Source organism: Motacilla alba, chromosome 1 (assembly GCF_015832195.1).
Source record: "Motacilla alba alba isolate MOTALB_02 chromosome 1, Motacilla_alba_V1.0_pri, whole genome shotgun sequence".
Taxonomy (NCBI): Eukaryota; Metazoa; Chordata; class Aves; order Passeriformes; family Motacillidae; genus Motacilla; species Motacilla alba.
Window position 1 is genome coordinate 85,141,208 of NC_052016.1, and position 17,147 is coordinate 85,158,354.

The window sequence follows — 17,147 nt, forward strand, 5'->3', positions numbered from 1 at the left end:
AGCTACCCTTGTTTGCAACAAGTTTATTCCTAGAATTTTAGTAAAAAATATTAAAGACATGAAATGCTCTGAGGACTCCTTAGAATCTTTTTTATCAGAAACAAGCAAGCCATCCAGAAGTTACTCTCCACCATCCCAAACTAGATCAAATAATCCAGTACTACTGTTATTTAGCTAACTGCTCACTATTTACTTCTACCACCCACAAAAATGAAAAGACTGACCTTCAAAGGCAAAGAATCCTCTTCATCAGAATCCTTGAACTCAACACACACTGCAATATTTCTAGCCTAAAGCAGTAGATGAAAACATAAACCCAAGCAATTAATCAGAGAGATCATCACAGAAATAAATATGTAAACAATCTTAACTAAACCTGAGAAAGAAGGTGGTAAAGGTTTCCTCTACTCACCTTTGCAAAAGACTTCTGACTGTCATATTTTAAGTGCTTTGGATAAACATAAAGATGATTGTTGTAGATGGTAAAAGGCTGAGTGCATTTTGGTATACAGGGAACAAACTCCTCTATTTCAAATGCTGTGAGTGTCCTCGTACTGTTTTCAAACTGTTTCATGGGAATGTATGATGAGTTAACGTAATCTGAAAATACATTGGGAAAAAAAAAACAAATAAAGAACTGAAGAGGAAAAAGCCTGAATGTCAATTTAACAGTGTTAATACTTACTTGGAAAATCTGGTGACACATTGTCAATTGTAACATCCAGATTTCCTAAAATAACAGGAAGTTTGGCCATCTTTTCAGGTCTGTAGGAAGGAAAAAGAAACAACAAAACACCTAAAAGTCAGGCTAAATGCAAATCAGATGCCAGTAAAAAAAGATAATAGGAAACAGAGGCAAAAGTAATATCCTGAAATAGGAGGATGAGAGGAAAGGTGGTTTGAGGGTGCATGACTGATGTGGTCTTGCTTTTTGCCTAGATACACAGTTTTCTTTTCCTTTAAATTCTCAGGAGGAAAAAAAAGACCTGACACACAAGTGTGACAAAGGTCACAGAAAAGCATGACTTTTTCTTTCTTTAAATTGAAACGAAACACTTTTCCAAACCAAGTTTTGCCATGTAGTAACTCACTATGATTTGCAGCAAAGAGGGAATCTGTAAGTAAGTTTTAAATCTCAGTGGCCAGTGATAAGGATTTATGGCAGTAAGATAAACCTGGGGAAAGAGAAATCAGCAAGTTCCTATCTCCTCCTTTTTCCAGACTAACAAATCACCTTGCAAAACCCAAGCATAGATGTTATGGTGTAGCTACTTCAGAAACATGAAGTACAAGGATTTTCCATACCAAAACCATGCAGAACCCTTTATTAGTAAAGACAGTCAGCAGCACGATTTTTTAATATTATTGCACAACAAGTGGATGCAAAGTTTTCCCAAAAAGCAATCCCACGCTGTGAAGCAAACTTCTGGTTGGAGTTGGGATATTTTCCAGTAGATATGCCTCAGACATTAGAACTCCTTTCTTACTGTATTTCCTGTGAAATACTGTACATGGTTGCACAAACAGGATGCTTAAAATAACCAAAAAAATATGAAATAAGCAAAAGCACTTCCTTAACTCACAAAGCAGTGTGGCAGGCTAATTTACTGTTTGTTTCAATTCCAGTGACAGCACTTATGGCAAGGAGTACCAGTATACAGAGCAATTCCACTGCTGTGTGAAGTTCAACAAAACCTTCAGCCACTTGCTGAAAGTGAGCTGAAATATCCATTACAAACCTCATCTCCTTATCAGATTTGCTAAGCAAGAAGAAACTATAGCCCATTTTGTGCTTAGTGAGTGTTCAAATTAATATTCATAAGCCTTGCACACACCCTGATGAAGCCTTTAAGAATACTTTGTAAAAACACCACAATGTTCTGTTATGTAGGTATCCTGTGACACACACATTCCCAAGGAAGGTGGATTGGAGACTTGCTTGAATCCCTTTCCCTGAGAGCCAGCATCCCCTGTCCAAGGTCAGGGAACAGATGATTTATGCTCATACTTGTTTTCCTTGGAGGAACAGATGAGCATGTTGTGCAAACATAACTCCTAGCAGAGATACTTCAGGATATGATGCTGACAGCATTCTACATGTGGAATTATACTTCAGTCCTGCTTATAGCCCCCAAAACACCTAAAAGAAAGATCTGTAGCTTGTTTGAAGGCCTTAATTATATTTATACAGATTCTATATTTGATGTGAAAGACATGTATATATACACACATAAAAATGTTAGCTGTTCCAGTTCAAGACCATAACAAAATATGGTGTGGGTTAGGAGTGAGGGGCTTTAGGTTGGTTTATTTCTGTTTTTCCAAGTGGGAAAATCAGACTTACTTCCTGAAATCCGCTAACAATTTCAACATGTCTTCATTTGAGAGTTTATTACTGTCTTGCCTGAAGAGAGCAGAAAATCTTGCATTTTTGTCCAGAGTTCCTGAGGCATCTTTAAACAACGTCCTGAAAGTAGAAATTCTGCTTTTAGCTGAGTTTATGAACGCATTGAAATTCATTTCAGGAAATTTTTTTTATTACAAATCAGAATATCCTTTACCATCCTTCATTAATATTCATTAATCATTTAATATTTTACTCATTGTAGGTGAGTTTAACATATAAATAGTCTAACAAACAAGTGTGAGCCGTTTCATCCTTAATAACATAAAAAAATATTGACAACAGAAAACAGCTGGCAATATCAACAGTTTGAATAATAATGTATGTTTATAACTTTTTTCCTACTACAGAGCTGAAGTGCAAAGTTGTTGGAAATCTTCAGTTAATTGAAAGCAAAAGAAGAAATAATTCAAATAGCATATTAAGTTTAACAAGAAGGAAGATGCAAAAAAACATGTTAGAGAAAAGTTAGGAAAAAAATACAGATTGACAAGATTTGTCCTCACCTAGCTGCCCAGGCAAAAGGCATTCTATATTGACCTAATCTCTGGCATGCCTGCTTAGCATTCTTCAAAACTTTCTGTGCAACCTACAAGGGACATAAGAAATAGCCATATTTGAAAAGCTACATTTTTCTGAACCATTAGTACTCAAGAAAAAACCCCACATATTGGCATTGATATGAATTAGAAAATCTTCTTTAGAAGATTACAGATTAATCCTAAGTATGTGAAGGGAAAGATAATTGATAATGCCCCTTAACTATTCATTTCAGGTAAAGAACAGCCTGCTGATTTCACAGCACTTCGTGGGTGAAAACAAATCTATCTACATTTCTGCTAAGAAATACTTAATTAAGCATGAGAAACATTATTACACACAGAATACAGACTGAAAGCTAGAGCAAAATTAAACTGTTTCTAAAAATAAAGCTCCAACTTCAAAAAAAAAAACCAAAATCCCAACATTTCCCCTCTCACTTGCTCCCCCACCTATATCCACCACACACCCTATGTACCAGAACACATTCCTGCAGAGTAAGTAGTACAATACTCTGCAAGACTTGTCCTACAAATACACACAGAGACTGTGGAGAAGAGCTGTATGAAGATCACATGGACAACCCCGTGTATGGACACGGCAATATTGTTCTCATTAAAAGTTTAAATTCTTGATTTTGTTAACTTTTAAATGATCAAAAAACTCCATTACACAGAACCAACAAATATAACCATCAGAAGCTAGAAACCCACTGGCTTGAGATGTTCAACACTGAGCTGAACCACTTGGGCTTCTCTTTTCCAGAAATCAGCTTTTCCCATGTGTCCACACAGAGCAGAACTCTTTGCCAGAGGCAAAACCAACTACACAGTAAAACTTCCTGAATATTATCCCTGTTCTGTGCTGTTGATATTTCAAAGAGGTGATTCTATTAGTGTGTTTGAGAGAACTCTCCATTACCCTTTCCTGTAAAAAAGGGGGAAATAGCACTCGGAAGCATAAAACCTTACTAATCAATAATCATTAAATCACTGTATTCAACATTAAAGGGGAGAAAAGGTGATTTTTTTTTTTTTTTGGCTGTAGAATTTGCTTCCATTTCCCCTTTTTCTTGTCCAGACTACTAATTTTGCAGGGAGCTGGAACTCTCTCCCTACATTGACCCACACGGAGGCCTATGTAGCTGGTAGTGTTCTACTTTGTTTCAGATTAATACAGTCTAGTCCCTGAGAACAGGAACAGGAGAAAAATTCAAACTAAGCATTCACTTGTATAAAATTATAAGTGATTGAATGCTAGAAAGTGTAAGTTCATATAACCATGAGCATTCTCATTGTCTACTGCCATCGTAGAGGGCAACTACAAGTCCAGAACTCAGCATCAAATGTGGGAACACCTGGGCTTATTTAACCTCCCCAGGATAACCTAACCAGCTCAGGCCCAAGGATACCAAAATCACCTACACTCAGTTCAGGTTTTATTTTAACTCAGTAACAGTCAAACATCAAAACCAGATTCCTAAAATACAAAGCTGCTGTTTTCCAACAATAGCTGGGGGAAAAAAAATAACTCACACATTCCTGGAAAAACAAATCTGTAGGTTGATCTATGTTAAGACCAAGTGAAAAATACATGGTTTTTTACATGCAGCTTAGCCAGCATCAAATTGGTAGGAAAGAACACTGTTGCCCTGCAGAGACTGAAAGTTAACTGTTTCTTCTCAGCTGAAAACAGGCAGAATGTCAGCAGCAGCTGACACGGGTTACAAAAACACTTTTCTCTTGTGTGCCAGTCTGGCTATTTAAGCATAATTGTAAATCAAAAACACTGAACCTCTGCTTCTTCACTGACAAACAAGAAGTAGCAACTAACAAAACTTTTTGTAGCTATGTTTCTGAGAAAATGTTATGCCATCCTAGATTCCTGGAAACTTAAGATGTTCCAGTGGATGATTTCCAGAAGCGATTTGGGGTTCTAGCAAATCTGCAAAGAATTTTATACATAAAACCAGAAGCTTAATGATTTCAATGGTTCTGGAGGAAAAAACCAGCAGGAGTGCAGATAGAGTTACAGTGAACTATTGTCACCAAAAAGTAAGACAAACAAATCGCCAACTATATTACACTAAGTAAGATGCATTAACTAAGAGAGACATACAGTTATGATCTATATTTAACATTTCACTGTTCCACAATTTTCAACTCAACTTTCACTTTGAAGTCCAATATTCTTTTGTCAAAACAGTCTACTTAAAGACATTCTAAAAACTATATTGTCACGATCATAAAAAGTGAAATAAATGTTTCCAATAAAATGTTCCTTTATCTAGAATGTAATAATAGTTACTAGAAATAACTACAACTTACTAAATCAAATTACCCAGTTACATGAATTTACTATAAAACAACTACGATTTTGATTTATATTATTAATTTGAAATCAATTGGTTTCCCTCAGCATTTTTTTCATGCCACAGAAGAAAATAACGTACCTTTGACGAATCTGAACTTTTCATATATGGCTCAGCACAATGTGTAATACTTCCCTGTAACACCTTTTCTATTCTAGCCACAAGGAAAATGTCAGTATGAGGACATGTGACTGAGAATATTCCCTAGAAATAAAACAAGAGATAAACAAAGAAGGAAAATGCACATTTTACATCACATAATAGAAAGCCAACAAAATAATGTAGGAAACTTGTATCCAAAATCTTACTAGTTCTTCAGGTTCCTAGCTCTTACCTGCTTTGGATACTGCAAGACAGTTTCATGAATGTCCTGAATTCTGTGTAAGCTGTCACCACTGCCATTCATCATTTGTTGGGATGCACTGGACAGCATCTGCCTCACTGAGGCATGGTTCAAATCCACGTGGAAATCTGCTGAAATCTTCCTGTTGTTTTTAATATCAAATAGTGACAGTGTGACAAAGAAAGGTTCTACCTAGACATTTCAAAAAAAAAAAAAAGAATCAAGTGTCAGTGCTGGCATCTAGATCACTGTAAAAATGTGTATAAAAAAAAGATAAGTAACATTTTCATGAACACATATGGCCATCTCCCTAGGCATTACTGACAACATGTAAAAGATAGTGAAAGAAAAATTTCTCTCTTCACCACCCAACAAAAATATTAGCAGCAAAGTTACTTTATATAGCTTTCAGGCCTTCATTGTGACTTAAAAGAGCAAAAATCTCCATAATATAAATTTCTCAATCACAACCAGGAATGCCTGCCATTAAGGATAATGCCAACCAAACATTAGGACATTCATTTCTGAATTAACAGAAAGTAATTAGATTATTTATTTACATTTGTTGTTGGTCCTTCTTCATTCTCTGCAACGCAGCTTTGCAAATTAAAAGATAAATCATTACACCTTACAAGAATTTTTTTTCCAAATTTCTCCTCAAATGGCTTCACTTCTGGTTCAATACTAGAAAAGTCAAGTTTCTTTAAAAAGAGAAAAGAAAAATTAAGGTAAGTTTGTTTTCATCTCAAAAGGATCAACATAAAATACCCCTGCTTCCTTGTAAGAAGTCTAACCTGTGCATCTGGATCCAAGGCAAAAAGTTTAACTCTGCTTTCAGTTTTCAGCTTGATTTCTGCTTCTCTGGTACTCTGTTCAAAATAAGAAAAGAGGTTTTGATGTCACACTATTAAAGTGGGCTTTAATTTCATGCCTTTTTCTGAGACGTTCAAAGCTCCACACATTTTTGATTCATGCATTCATTTCTCCCTTGCTGAGCTTTGTACCTCCTTAGTGTACATTGATCAAACATGACTAAGCACAAAGTGAGAGCCTCTTCTCCGAATGCTTTTTTCCAGCCCTCGAAGTACAAAACCTTACATCAGCAACATGCAACCTTCCAAGCTCATGAGAAGTACATTTCAATGTCATTTATATATTTGCCTCCTTAAACAATAACTCTCCTAATCCTATTTTTTTAAAATAAAAACACACAGTATGACTGCAGGTTAAAGCTCAGAGCTATCCTGAGATCATAAGATTGCTGAGGAAACAAGAGATCACCTAAATTAAGAAACACCATCATGGCTTGCTTTCTTTTTTCTTTTTGTTAGTTGCTTTTTTTTAACTTTTCTTGAGCTCTACAGCCAAAGAAGTGGTTTTCCTGTGGGCAGCTGGAGGAAACCCAAAAACTTCCAAAAAATAAACCCCTCACATTTAAAAGTTACTTTGCAGAGTTTACTGTACAGTGGGATTTGTAGATACCTATCTTTTAACAGTAAAACAAAAGTGAAATGGGACAAAATAGAATGGGAAGACTGATGGTATACATAGGTTATCTTTGTTTGAAAAAGGTATTATTTAAAGAGCATTCTATGATTTTTAAAGTCACAGGACATGACAAATGAACAGATGCATGTACCAAAATTACCCATGCAGGAGAAATGTCATTCTTAAAGCAGCAGCTGGCTAAACAAGGATACAAAATATTACATTACAGGCAGGTGTTTCTTTTTGGATCAGCCTTCATGGGTTTAAAAGAAGTTAAAAACCCAAAATGCTCATCACTGACCATCAGCAGGAAGTCTACATCTGCTTTGCTGGAGACTGAAGCAACTTCTACTATGTCTCAAGAGAAAGAAAAAACAAAACAAAACAAAAGAACACTCTCTAAGAGCTCATAACCATATTTTTAGGTTGATAACAGGAATTTAAAAATAGAATTTGGCTTAGAGGATGTATTACAGAAGAGAAAATTCTGAGGTGCTATTTTGAATATAGATGCTCCAATGGTTTTAATTTACTTTACTTTGTTAACTTTAACATAAAAAGATGGAAAGAGGAGAGTTGCTGTGAAAGAGACGACCCAGATACTCAACACCAGCAGAGTACTGGCAGAATTAGCTTGTTAAACAACTGGTATAATTGGGAAATACAGGAAATGGGAAAAAATTTAAGGATGGCAAGGAAGTTGTATGCATGTTTTGCAAAGGTAATATTTAGTGGCAAGAACTGAGGAGAAAGATGGCCTAGCTATAGGAGCTAGACAGAAACTGCTTCAGCTAAAGCATCCTGAATAGTTTTAGATTCTTTAGTGTTTTGTGCACAAAGACCAGATGATTATATGCATTTTTGACTGACAGAACAGGGACAGCTGTCAGAACTCAAGAACTGAAAATGCATTAACCTGTTACCATGAATTCTGTCTACAGCACATCAGTGGCTCTGTGATTTTATTTCCTCACCTATAAAACTGAGACAGTATTTTCCCACCTCAAGGTATTCTGGGACCAGTAATGGTTAAGGAGGTGCTTGGACACACTGATCATGACAGTCACAGCTATTCAAAGGTCTAATTTATTTTAAGATTAATAAATGCAACAAAAACAAACAACCTCAACCAACCACCAAAAAAAATCTACTACAAACCCCTTCATTCACTATTGGTAGTTAAATTACAGATAAATGGAAATTGAAATAGGTAGGAAAAACAGATTGAGACACGTGTGTGCATTATGCACTGAAGTGCAAAGTACCATCTTATTTAGTTTATGTTATAAGCTAACAGATATTGATAAAAAATGAAGGCTTGGAGATGTATGTACTCACAAGGGTTAAACCCTTCCTAGGAAATCTGTTTTTTCCCCTACTGTCAGGTGCTCTACAATCACCCCTGAAGGAATTTCTCTCTCCTCATAAGGATATGAGGTCAGCTATTGTGAAATTTTCCTCCTAGAACCAACAAAAATAATAGAGCAGCTATAAACTCTTCTAAAAGAAAGCCCATTGCCCTGCAAGGCTTCCACTGGGGAAAAAAGAACCAAATCCAAACAGCTGAAAAGACAAGGCCAGAAAGAATAAAGGACAGAAAAATCCTCCAAACAAACACCATTTATATAAAGCAATCAAGTTAAGACACAAAGAGTAATGAAAATGGGCAGATATTTCCCTGTAATTTTCCTCAGGAAAAAAAAAAAAAAAGGCTAGGAAACTACATTAGAGCTAATTATTTTGAAAGTCAGTGTTTAGGAAAGGTGAATTACAAGGGGAAATTTAAAAAAAAATGAAGGAAACAGAAATGTAAATAGGTTATAACAATGGAATAAATAATGATAATAAAACATGCCAGTGCTTACAGAGCAGAGCAAAAATAATATTCTTGAAAATAATGAGCTTTAAGAGCTGCATGCTTCTGATCCAAAAGTTATGGAAACAAGAAGTGGCAACTGTAGTACTAGAACTATATGCAGCCCTGAAGTAAAGTCCCCTCTGTAAGGAATATGGACCACAAGCACTATAATAACTGACCAGGAAGAAAGAAAAATCTTCCACACAATAAGAAAGAATAATCTTCCCACAATCTAATTTCGTATTTATTTCTGAAATAAATGTTCGTGGCCTCATGCAAATATGCTGTTTGATGCTCACAGCCCTTCCAAGGAGGCCTTGATCATATGCACCACAATCCCAATTAATTTCCAAGTACAGCCATAGCTGGAGGTAGATTATCACATAACAGCTTTTTGTGTACATGTGCTAAATTGATTACAAAGCAGTAACAGAAAGAATTAAGTCAGCCAACTAATCTGGGTGCTAAAAGCTTGTTAATGTATTCTGACTGGATCCTTTTGGTATGTTAGCTACTGTAGTAAATAGAATTTGGTTTGCTTATTCTCAGTTCATAAGCTGCACTACCTTCAGGAGGAGTTACTAGGTCAGACAGATCCTCAGAAAAGAAAGGGAGAGCATTCCAGAGAATGGTCAAGCAGAAAAGTTTCAATACTCCAGGCTGTACCACACAGAAGAAAGAGTAAGGAAGTCACAGGAAGGAGTTTGGATTCTGCAGCTTCAATAAAAAAGGTCACCAGTTTAACTTCTTGGGTGATCTAACAAAAACTTCTTTACAAAATTCACAAAACCAACTGCAACACACAACTCACTGATTTAACTAAAAGTCTGCAAATGGGCTGAGGAAGAGTTACTGTTATTTTCTATTTGGTTCCATTTTATTTCATGCTTGTTTATATCACACTTCTCGAAGAAAAAAATTGAAAAGCAAGAACCATGGCAACACAGGAAGCATGCGTGGACCTGCCAGTTCATTATAAACACAAACATCTTAAAATACATTCATTTCATCACTGCTATTAAGCTGCTCTGGATTTTTAAGTCTAAAAATAAAACTCAACTTCAATATAACTAGATTTCTATAGAAACAATTTAACACTTACCTGAATGCAATAAACAAACACAAAATAAAATGAATTAATAAAATAATACAATAATAAGACATGCTGCATTTAAACAGCATATTAAGGTTTATACAGGAAACTTCAAGACAGTATCTTGTTTCCTTCCAAAAGCAGAAAATAATGAAGCTCAATAACCACACCTCATAAAAGAGCTTCTAAGCTTTCCAAGCACCACAAGCTACAAGCCAATGCCTTACCTCTACTGAAAGTTCATGTGGCTAACTTATGTTTAATACTTTCTATCCCAAGTTGACATTTACAGTATGTATTACCTTGGCAATTTCAGGATAGTAGTTATCAAAACTACTTGATGAGCTTTCCAGTTTGCTTTGTTCATCATCTGAAATTATAAAATTCATTTTAAAATAAATATAAAAATTCCAACATGCTCACAAAACTCCACAGCAAAAGAATTTAATCTTTTTTAATTGCCTACTCCCTCAAAAATGAGAACTGTTAACATAAACATGTTGTGGGCAACTGCATCATTTTGATGCAGTGATTTCTTGAAAGATGTAACTGGTTACAAAAATCATAAAAGTAGCAGTTATTTCTAATCTTACCAGAACACATCTTTAATTTTAATTTTGATATCTGCATGAGGCAAGCAGATACTCAGTGCACAAACTTAAATTACTCTTTCCACAATGCATTGTAACTTGATTTCAAAACAAGTTCCCTCTGTTCATTAGGTTCCCAGCTCTACTCACCAACAGTTACTGGATTTACAAAGCAGCCATTCAGTTAGCTATAAACATCTTGCAGTGCTAAGGTCAACTAAGGACCACAGACTAAAATGTCTTTCCCAGAGCTAGATGCTTCTCCTTTTCAGATTTGCTTTTGTTGCAAACATCACACTAAATTCTGACAGTCTTTGAAGACTGTGATATCTCATTTTCAACTCTAATGATCCCTTTTGGTACTTTGAACTATCTGGAAAAAAACAACCTTCTATAACACCCTCCAGGTTCTTTTGGATATGCATACAGTTGGGCTCACACCAGTTTCCCTCCCCATCCAACCTCAAGGGGAAAAGTGAATGGGAGGACACCTAGACTATCCTTTTGTCACTGAAATACTGGTGACATACACTGCATTCCTTACAGATACCTGCCTTACCTATTCTTAAAGGGCTCCAACAGAAAGGATTCTACACCCAAGCAGTCTATTTCAATACTTGCAGGAAATATTTGTGGTCAAGGGAATTATATTTAAATTTAAGCCCCACACTGTAACCACCATTTCTACCTACAGTGACCACAGAACAGATTGTTTCATTCTCAGCAGCATTTTGCACATTCCAAAACAAGTCCATCCTAAGTTGCTTTTCTTCCTTAAACTGCTTCAGTCCTGATTCAACATTGTGGTTCTACTTTTCTAGACTTAATCAGTCTCATAACTATCTTCTGGACTTGACTCAACTGGAATCAATACAGAACAGTACTGTTTTAATGCTCAAAAGGTTAAAATGCTCATCAGTTGGAAGTGGACAGTAAAAAGGCCTGCAATTTTTATGACCAAAGAAAACAACAAAAAAAAAAGTAGCCACATTAAAGCCCTTCTTTCCAAAATGCATGCAAGAAGACATGGTCACATAACATTAGCCTTGCTGGAAACCCTGCTTACCTTCATGGGACTCGCCATTTCTTTTTTCTTGCATTGCAGCCTCAAAGTTAAGCTGAAGGATTTTGTTCAGAGTGTTTATCCACTCTTCCATTTCAAGTTCACTGTCTGCAGCTAAAAGGAAACTACTCTTGTCTTGCATCTTGAGCTCAAATGCGAAACGTCTGACTTTATTGTTCTATAAGAAAATAAAAGACCTGTGTAGCACTTCACACACTGTCTAACCACGATCAAAGGAAGTTACACATATTTCAGATATTCTATACAAAAATACTGTTTGATATTTTGAAAAAATGTGTCATAATGACACTTTTTGCTCTCTGACATTTGACCTTCTGAAGTTATTCGTAGCACTGCAACAAGTGCAAGTAGGAAAGAGAACAGCCTGTTTTCCAGTTTCCAGTCATCATTCTGCTTGCAATCATTTCACAAAAACCCAAAAGATTCAATTTTGAAATATCAATTCTTTATGTACTCAAACCACCTAGAAATGAAGCTAACTAAGGTCTACTGGAAAAAAAAGGAAATAAAAAGCACAAAATGCTGTCATATTTGAGTGACAACTGTTTGCACACTGGGACTTTATACTGGAGGTAAAATTACAACCAACAGCAACCCCAAATGCCCTGATATTGTTAGTCATATAGATCTACATAAAGTTGTTACCAGTTCCTCCTTTTTTCCTCAACCATTTCTGTCATCCTTCTCTGCACAATTTAAACCAGGGTTTCAAATGCTACTCAGCCTGACTCATGTTTCTGGGAATGAATTCAACAGTCTTAAATGAAAATTCTATAATATCATCAATTTAGTTTTACAAATTGATAATGCATTAGATTAACATTAAAATAAACAGTAAGACAGACTTAATGGTTGGGGGATTTTTTGTTTAAGTTAAATTAAATGCCAAATTACATATTAGTTTCACTGTATCTCAGATTCTACAATTAACAGAATAACTACTTATTGACAAAACAGTCAGTTTTCTACCAAAGTTGAGTTTCTGTCAAGCATACAAACAAAAGTATGGGCTTCAGGCAGACCTAAGGCAATCTTCCCAGTTGAAATCGGTGCTGAAATAAATGAAAAATCCTGAGAAAAGCAACCTCTGTGTTTCACAGTATAAAATCTTGACACAGGCAGTAGATGTCACAGATCTCAGAATTCACAAAACACTGAATTAGAGCAACTATACCTACACATGTGGCTGAATGTGTGAATAGATACACTGCATATATTATATGCTCCACATCTCTGATCACAAAAGTCTCTATATAATTTAGTATTAAAACAAAAACCCCAACAAAACCAAACCAAACCTGAAAACACCAAACAGAATTCTGGTCTAACTTCATGTCTGTAAGTGAAGTCAGTATTTTTCTCTCAGGCATCTACTGTCTTTGAAAAAATAAGTAAGCAAATGCACTGAATGACCTCAGACCAGGGGAGTGTTACAGCAAAGCAATAGGAACTAATCTCCCCTCATTAAAAAGACTGACTCTGAAACAAGTAGTTTCATTCCAAGAACAAATGCTGGTAAGCATAACTACCTAAGAAAAATCATTTCTAGTAATTCCATGTCAGACTACTTCAAAGTAAGATGGCTGGGGTCTTTACAAATGTTTTTCTTTATTTTCCTCTTCTGTTAAACAAAAGTGCAATTTTTACTGTGTAGATACCACTTTTTCCCATATGAGTTTTTAAATACTAATCCAACAGCAACAGTAAGGAACAGTAAAACAATAAGGTCAGCCAGAAAGGATACAGGACATAATGTAAGACAATAAAACCACAGGTCTGGAACAGGGACGTTATGGATAATATTTGATAGTTTAAATCAGCATTTACTCGCTCCCCACCAAAAATTCAAATGAAGAAAAGAGTTATTTCCAAACACCTTTATTCTAGCCACTGAATGACTACTTGGCTTCTTGGAAGAGAGCAATAACTGGTTTTGATTTTGCACATGATGCTAATTCATAACTAGTCTCAAATTTTTACATGTAGTTTTGAAGACCAGGTACCAAGATGAACACTGAGGGTACTGCACAATACAGTACAGCATTAGAGACTTAGCCAAATATAAATGTTAAAGAATCCAAAGTACAGTTTTACTTAAAGATGACTGTGTCAGCCCTGCTTGCAGGAGAACAAAAGAAAGAGTAATACATTGTTTGTTTTAAAAAGCAAGCTTCTGGCAGAGTCTGAGGAAACTTGAGGTTAATTGGATTGAACTGCCGGAGCAGAAAGTATGGAACAGTATGAAAGTATGTGTGAGGAAAAGAGATTTTCAGGTTTTAAATCCCAAAATGATAGAACAGTTAGAGGTTAGAAGGGGCCTCTGGTCGTCATTTCATCCAACACTCCTTCCTCAAGCACAGCCCATTAGAGCCATTTAGCACAGGATTGTGGACAGGGAGCTTTTGAACATCTCCAAGGATGGAGACTCCACAACCTCTCTGGACAACCTGTGCCAGTGCTCGGTCACCCTCACAGTGAAAAGGTGCTCCCTGATGTTCAGAGGCAGCTCTTGAGTTTCAGGTTGTGCCTGTTGCCTCCAGCCCTGTCACTGGGCAGCACTGAGCAGAGCCTGGCTCTGTCCTCTCTGCACCCTCCATCAGTATTTGTATTTATTGATGAGACTACAGCCGTGCTTAGGAACCACTTTTTGTGTTTGTTGGCTTGTTTTAAAAACACAAATTAAATTCATTTCAGTGGAGTTGGCCAGAATTGTATCTCTAAGGCAAAATAATTCCTGTAAAATATATATAGAGCTTGCAATATGATAAAATTTATTACAGTTATAAGATTTGCATAGAAGTTACCTATTAAATGAGTATCCAAAAGACGATATTACAATATTTGGGCGGAAAAAATCCTCTGTAAAGCTGCTTTATCTCTTTGTGTAAATCTCCAAGCAACTTTATGCTACAAAAATATTATTTAAGCAATACATTTTTATTAAACTTTGCTTATTTCTTTATTTATTGCACAAGTTAAAAAAAACCCTAAGACCCATGGGGTTTTTCCAGGTATGCTACGCCTAAGAGAACAGTTACATGCTGTACTATAAATACATAGCAGAATCACAAAAAAAAGAAAAACAATCTTTTCTTTGGCACTTGCTACTGACAAACATTCTACCCAAGCCCTTAACTTTTCAAAATAAAGAAAAGCACAAAAAAGTAACATTAGAAAGGTCAAACGAAAGCATCTGGAAGGGTGTTTGAATTCAATACAACTCCCGCAACAAAAATCCCACACAAGAAGCTATGAAAAACATTTTACAGCTCATGCAAGCACAAAATCTAACTGAAATAAACTTCAATTTTACGCTGTCATTACTTTGCCAAGTTTGGGCTTCTTTGTGCATTTGCCTTAGAATTTGGTTTGCTAAATACTTGACATCAACTGGTGATTTATGTTCTTTTCAGAAAGATTTCAAAAATTCAGTCTCCTGCCCTTTGAAATCTTGTTCACTGCTTTGGCAAGATGCAGCCTGTCTACTTGTTTCTCTGCATAATAGGTACTTATCTACATTCAACAACACTAATCTATATTTTAAATAAAATTTCACTTGCTAATAAATACAGAATTAATTGGCAAACAGGCAGAATAATTATAATTACCTGAACCACGCCCATGCATGAATCTAGAAATATTGATCCTTTAGGTTCTTTTGATATTTTTTCATCTTTGTAGAAATTGAGATTATAGGATCCATCACCAAGCTGGATTAAGTGGAAAAATCTTCTTTTAAATGACTAGTGAAAAGAAAGGAGGGAAGAAGAACAATGACAACACTAGTATTAATTAGCTTCACGTTATATATTCGTAAGTGCTATTTACATAGCAGGTAATAGAAAAAAAGCTTTTATTTATAGATAACAATCAGTATCTGTGGAAAACAGAAACCATTAATTTAAAAAAAATAACTCATGATATCTGCAGCAGGACTGTACTATATCATTTGACAGTATTTTTGACCTATTGAAAGGTATTTAAAACTGACTCTATAAAAGGTATTTAAAAGTGACTCTATAATATACACAAGAGGCACATTAAAAAATTATAGTTTTATATAAAATACAAACAAATAACCCCCCCCATCAATATTACAGAGTGCTTTTTCAACTAAAATCACATAAGAGTACAGTTAGGAAAATTTAACTCCTCCCACATACTAGATTTTTCGTGGGGTTTTTTTCTGATTTACATAAAATAAAAGCAAGGTTCCAGATATATGAAGTACATCCAAGCTTCCCTCTTTCTTTTAATATGATTGTTTTAGAACTAAACCACATACTACAAATTGACCTCTCCAAGGCACAGGGATATTGAATATCAGTGTTCAGGCTTTTGTTGTACATAAGATATTCTTAAACTTACTCTCATTGTCACACTGATTGCACTGTTCATGTTGCCTTTGTAGAGCCATCCTTGTTTTGTTATTCCACCCTTCTGAGACCCAAGAGATGCTGCATCCTGGAGATGAAGAAAGGAATACAGGAAGAAAGAAAAAAAAGAAGAAAAAAGAAAAGGTAAGTGTTTGCATCACAGTTCATGTAGTATTTATCAATAATTTCAGATGTCTTTTTAGAAGTTGGAAAAAGTATGGTCATAACATAATGATAATAATGTACCATGAGTCCCTGCTGGAATTCTATAGCTTTTGCATTATTTTATTTAAAGACCTGGGATGAGATTGACCTCATCTAACTTTTACTATGTAACCTGGCCACTTCTACAGGCTTTATCTACAGCCAACAGGATGATCCAGCCTATAGATAGCTACATGATAGTCAAGACAAATCCCAATGAAACAGGGGAACAAGCAAACTGAATGAGTCAAAACCTAAAACATTTGCTTACATTTACTTTGTAACCTTTTCCACAGAGTGTAAGAATTTTCACCAATTTCTATTGCCAAAAAGAACAATGCAAACACATGCTTATCCAAAGCTTCAATCAAGATTTCTCAAACCATTTTGCTTTACATACAGTACTTCAAAGACATTACTGTCTTAAGAATTTACAGAGAATGAATTCTTGAATTGGGTCTGCCCTTTTACAGATCAGAATCAAAGCTTTGCAGAGAGAACAAGACTGAACTTGGCAGTGATGGCAAGTTCACAAACAGCAGATCCAATGCAAGCATCACACATCACACCCACTGCCTGTACCCCACATCCATCTGCCAGGGGAGGGAACGGAATGACTGCATCAAAAACCTCAGGATGTTAACAACTACCAAAAAGCAGCCCTCTGCAACCAAAACAGATCAAAAGGAGAGATTTATAACTGCCACAGAATAAATATCAAATCACCAGTTCCAAGTAATCTTTTAGAGTACTACGAAGCTGACGTTACCATGGTTTCCAGTTGATGTAGCCCATT

General features: G+C 35.7%; 1 protein-coding gene across 16 annotated transcripts in view; it reads right to left on the minus strand.

The window, feature by feature from the left end:
* Positions 1-17,147, minus strand: part of DOCK9 (dedicator of cytokinesis 9) — a 112,986-nt gene that overhangs the window by 45,075 nt on the left and 50,764 nt on the right. For all 16 annotated transcript variants that reach the window (XM_038159689.1, XM_038159646.1, XM_038159618.1 and 13 more), the window contains exons 6-18: positions 16,140-16,235; positions 15,380-15,514; positions 11,754-11,928; positions 10,400-10,467; positions 6,453-6,527; positions 6,219-6,359; positions 5,650-5,850; positions 5,397-5,519; positions 2,911-2,993; positions 2,345-2,467; positions 686-765; positions 413-600; positions 225-290 (exon numbers count right to left, since the gene is read on the minus strand). In XM_038159689.1, coding sequence (XP_038015617.1) covers positions 225-290; positions 413-600; positions 686-765; positions 2,345-2,467; positions 2,911-2,993; positions 5,397-5,519; positions 5,650-5,850; positions 6,219-6,359; positions 6,453-6,527; positions 10,400-10,467; positions 11,754-11,928; positions 15,380-15,514; positions 16,140-16,235 — 1,554 coding nt within the window. The remainder of the gene's footprint in view (positions 1-224; positions 291-412; positions 601-685; positions 766-2,344; positions 2,468-2,910; positions 2,994-5,396; positions 5,520-5,649; positions 5,851-6,218; positions 6,360-6,452; positions 6,528-10,399; positions 10,468-11,753; positions 11,929-15,379; positions 15,515-16,139; positions 16,236-17,147) is intronic.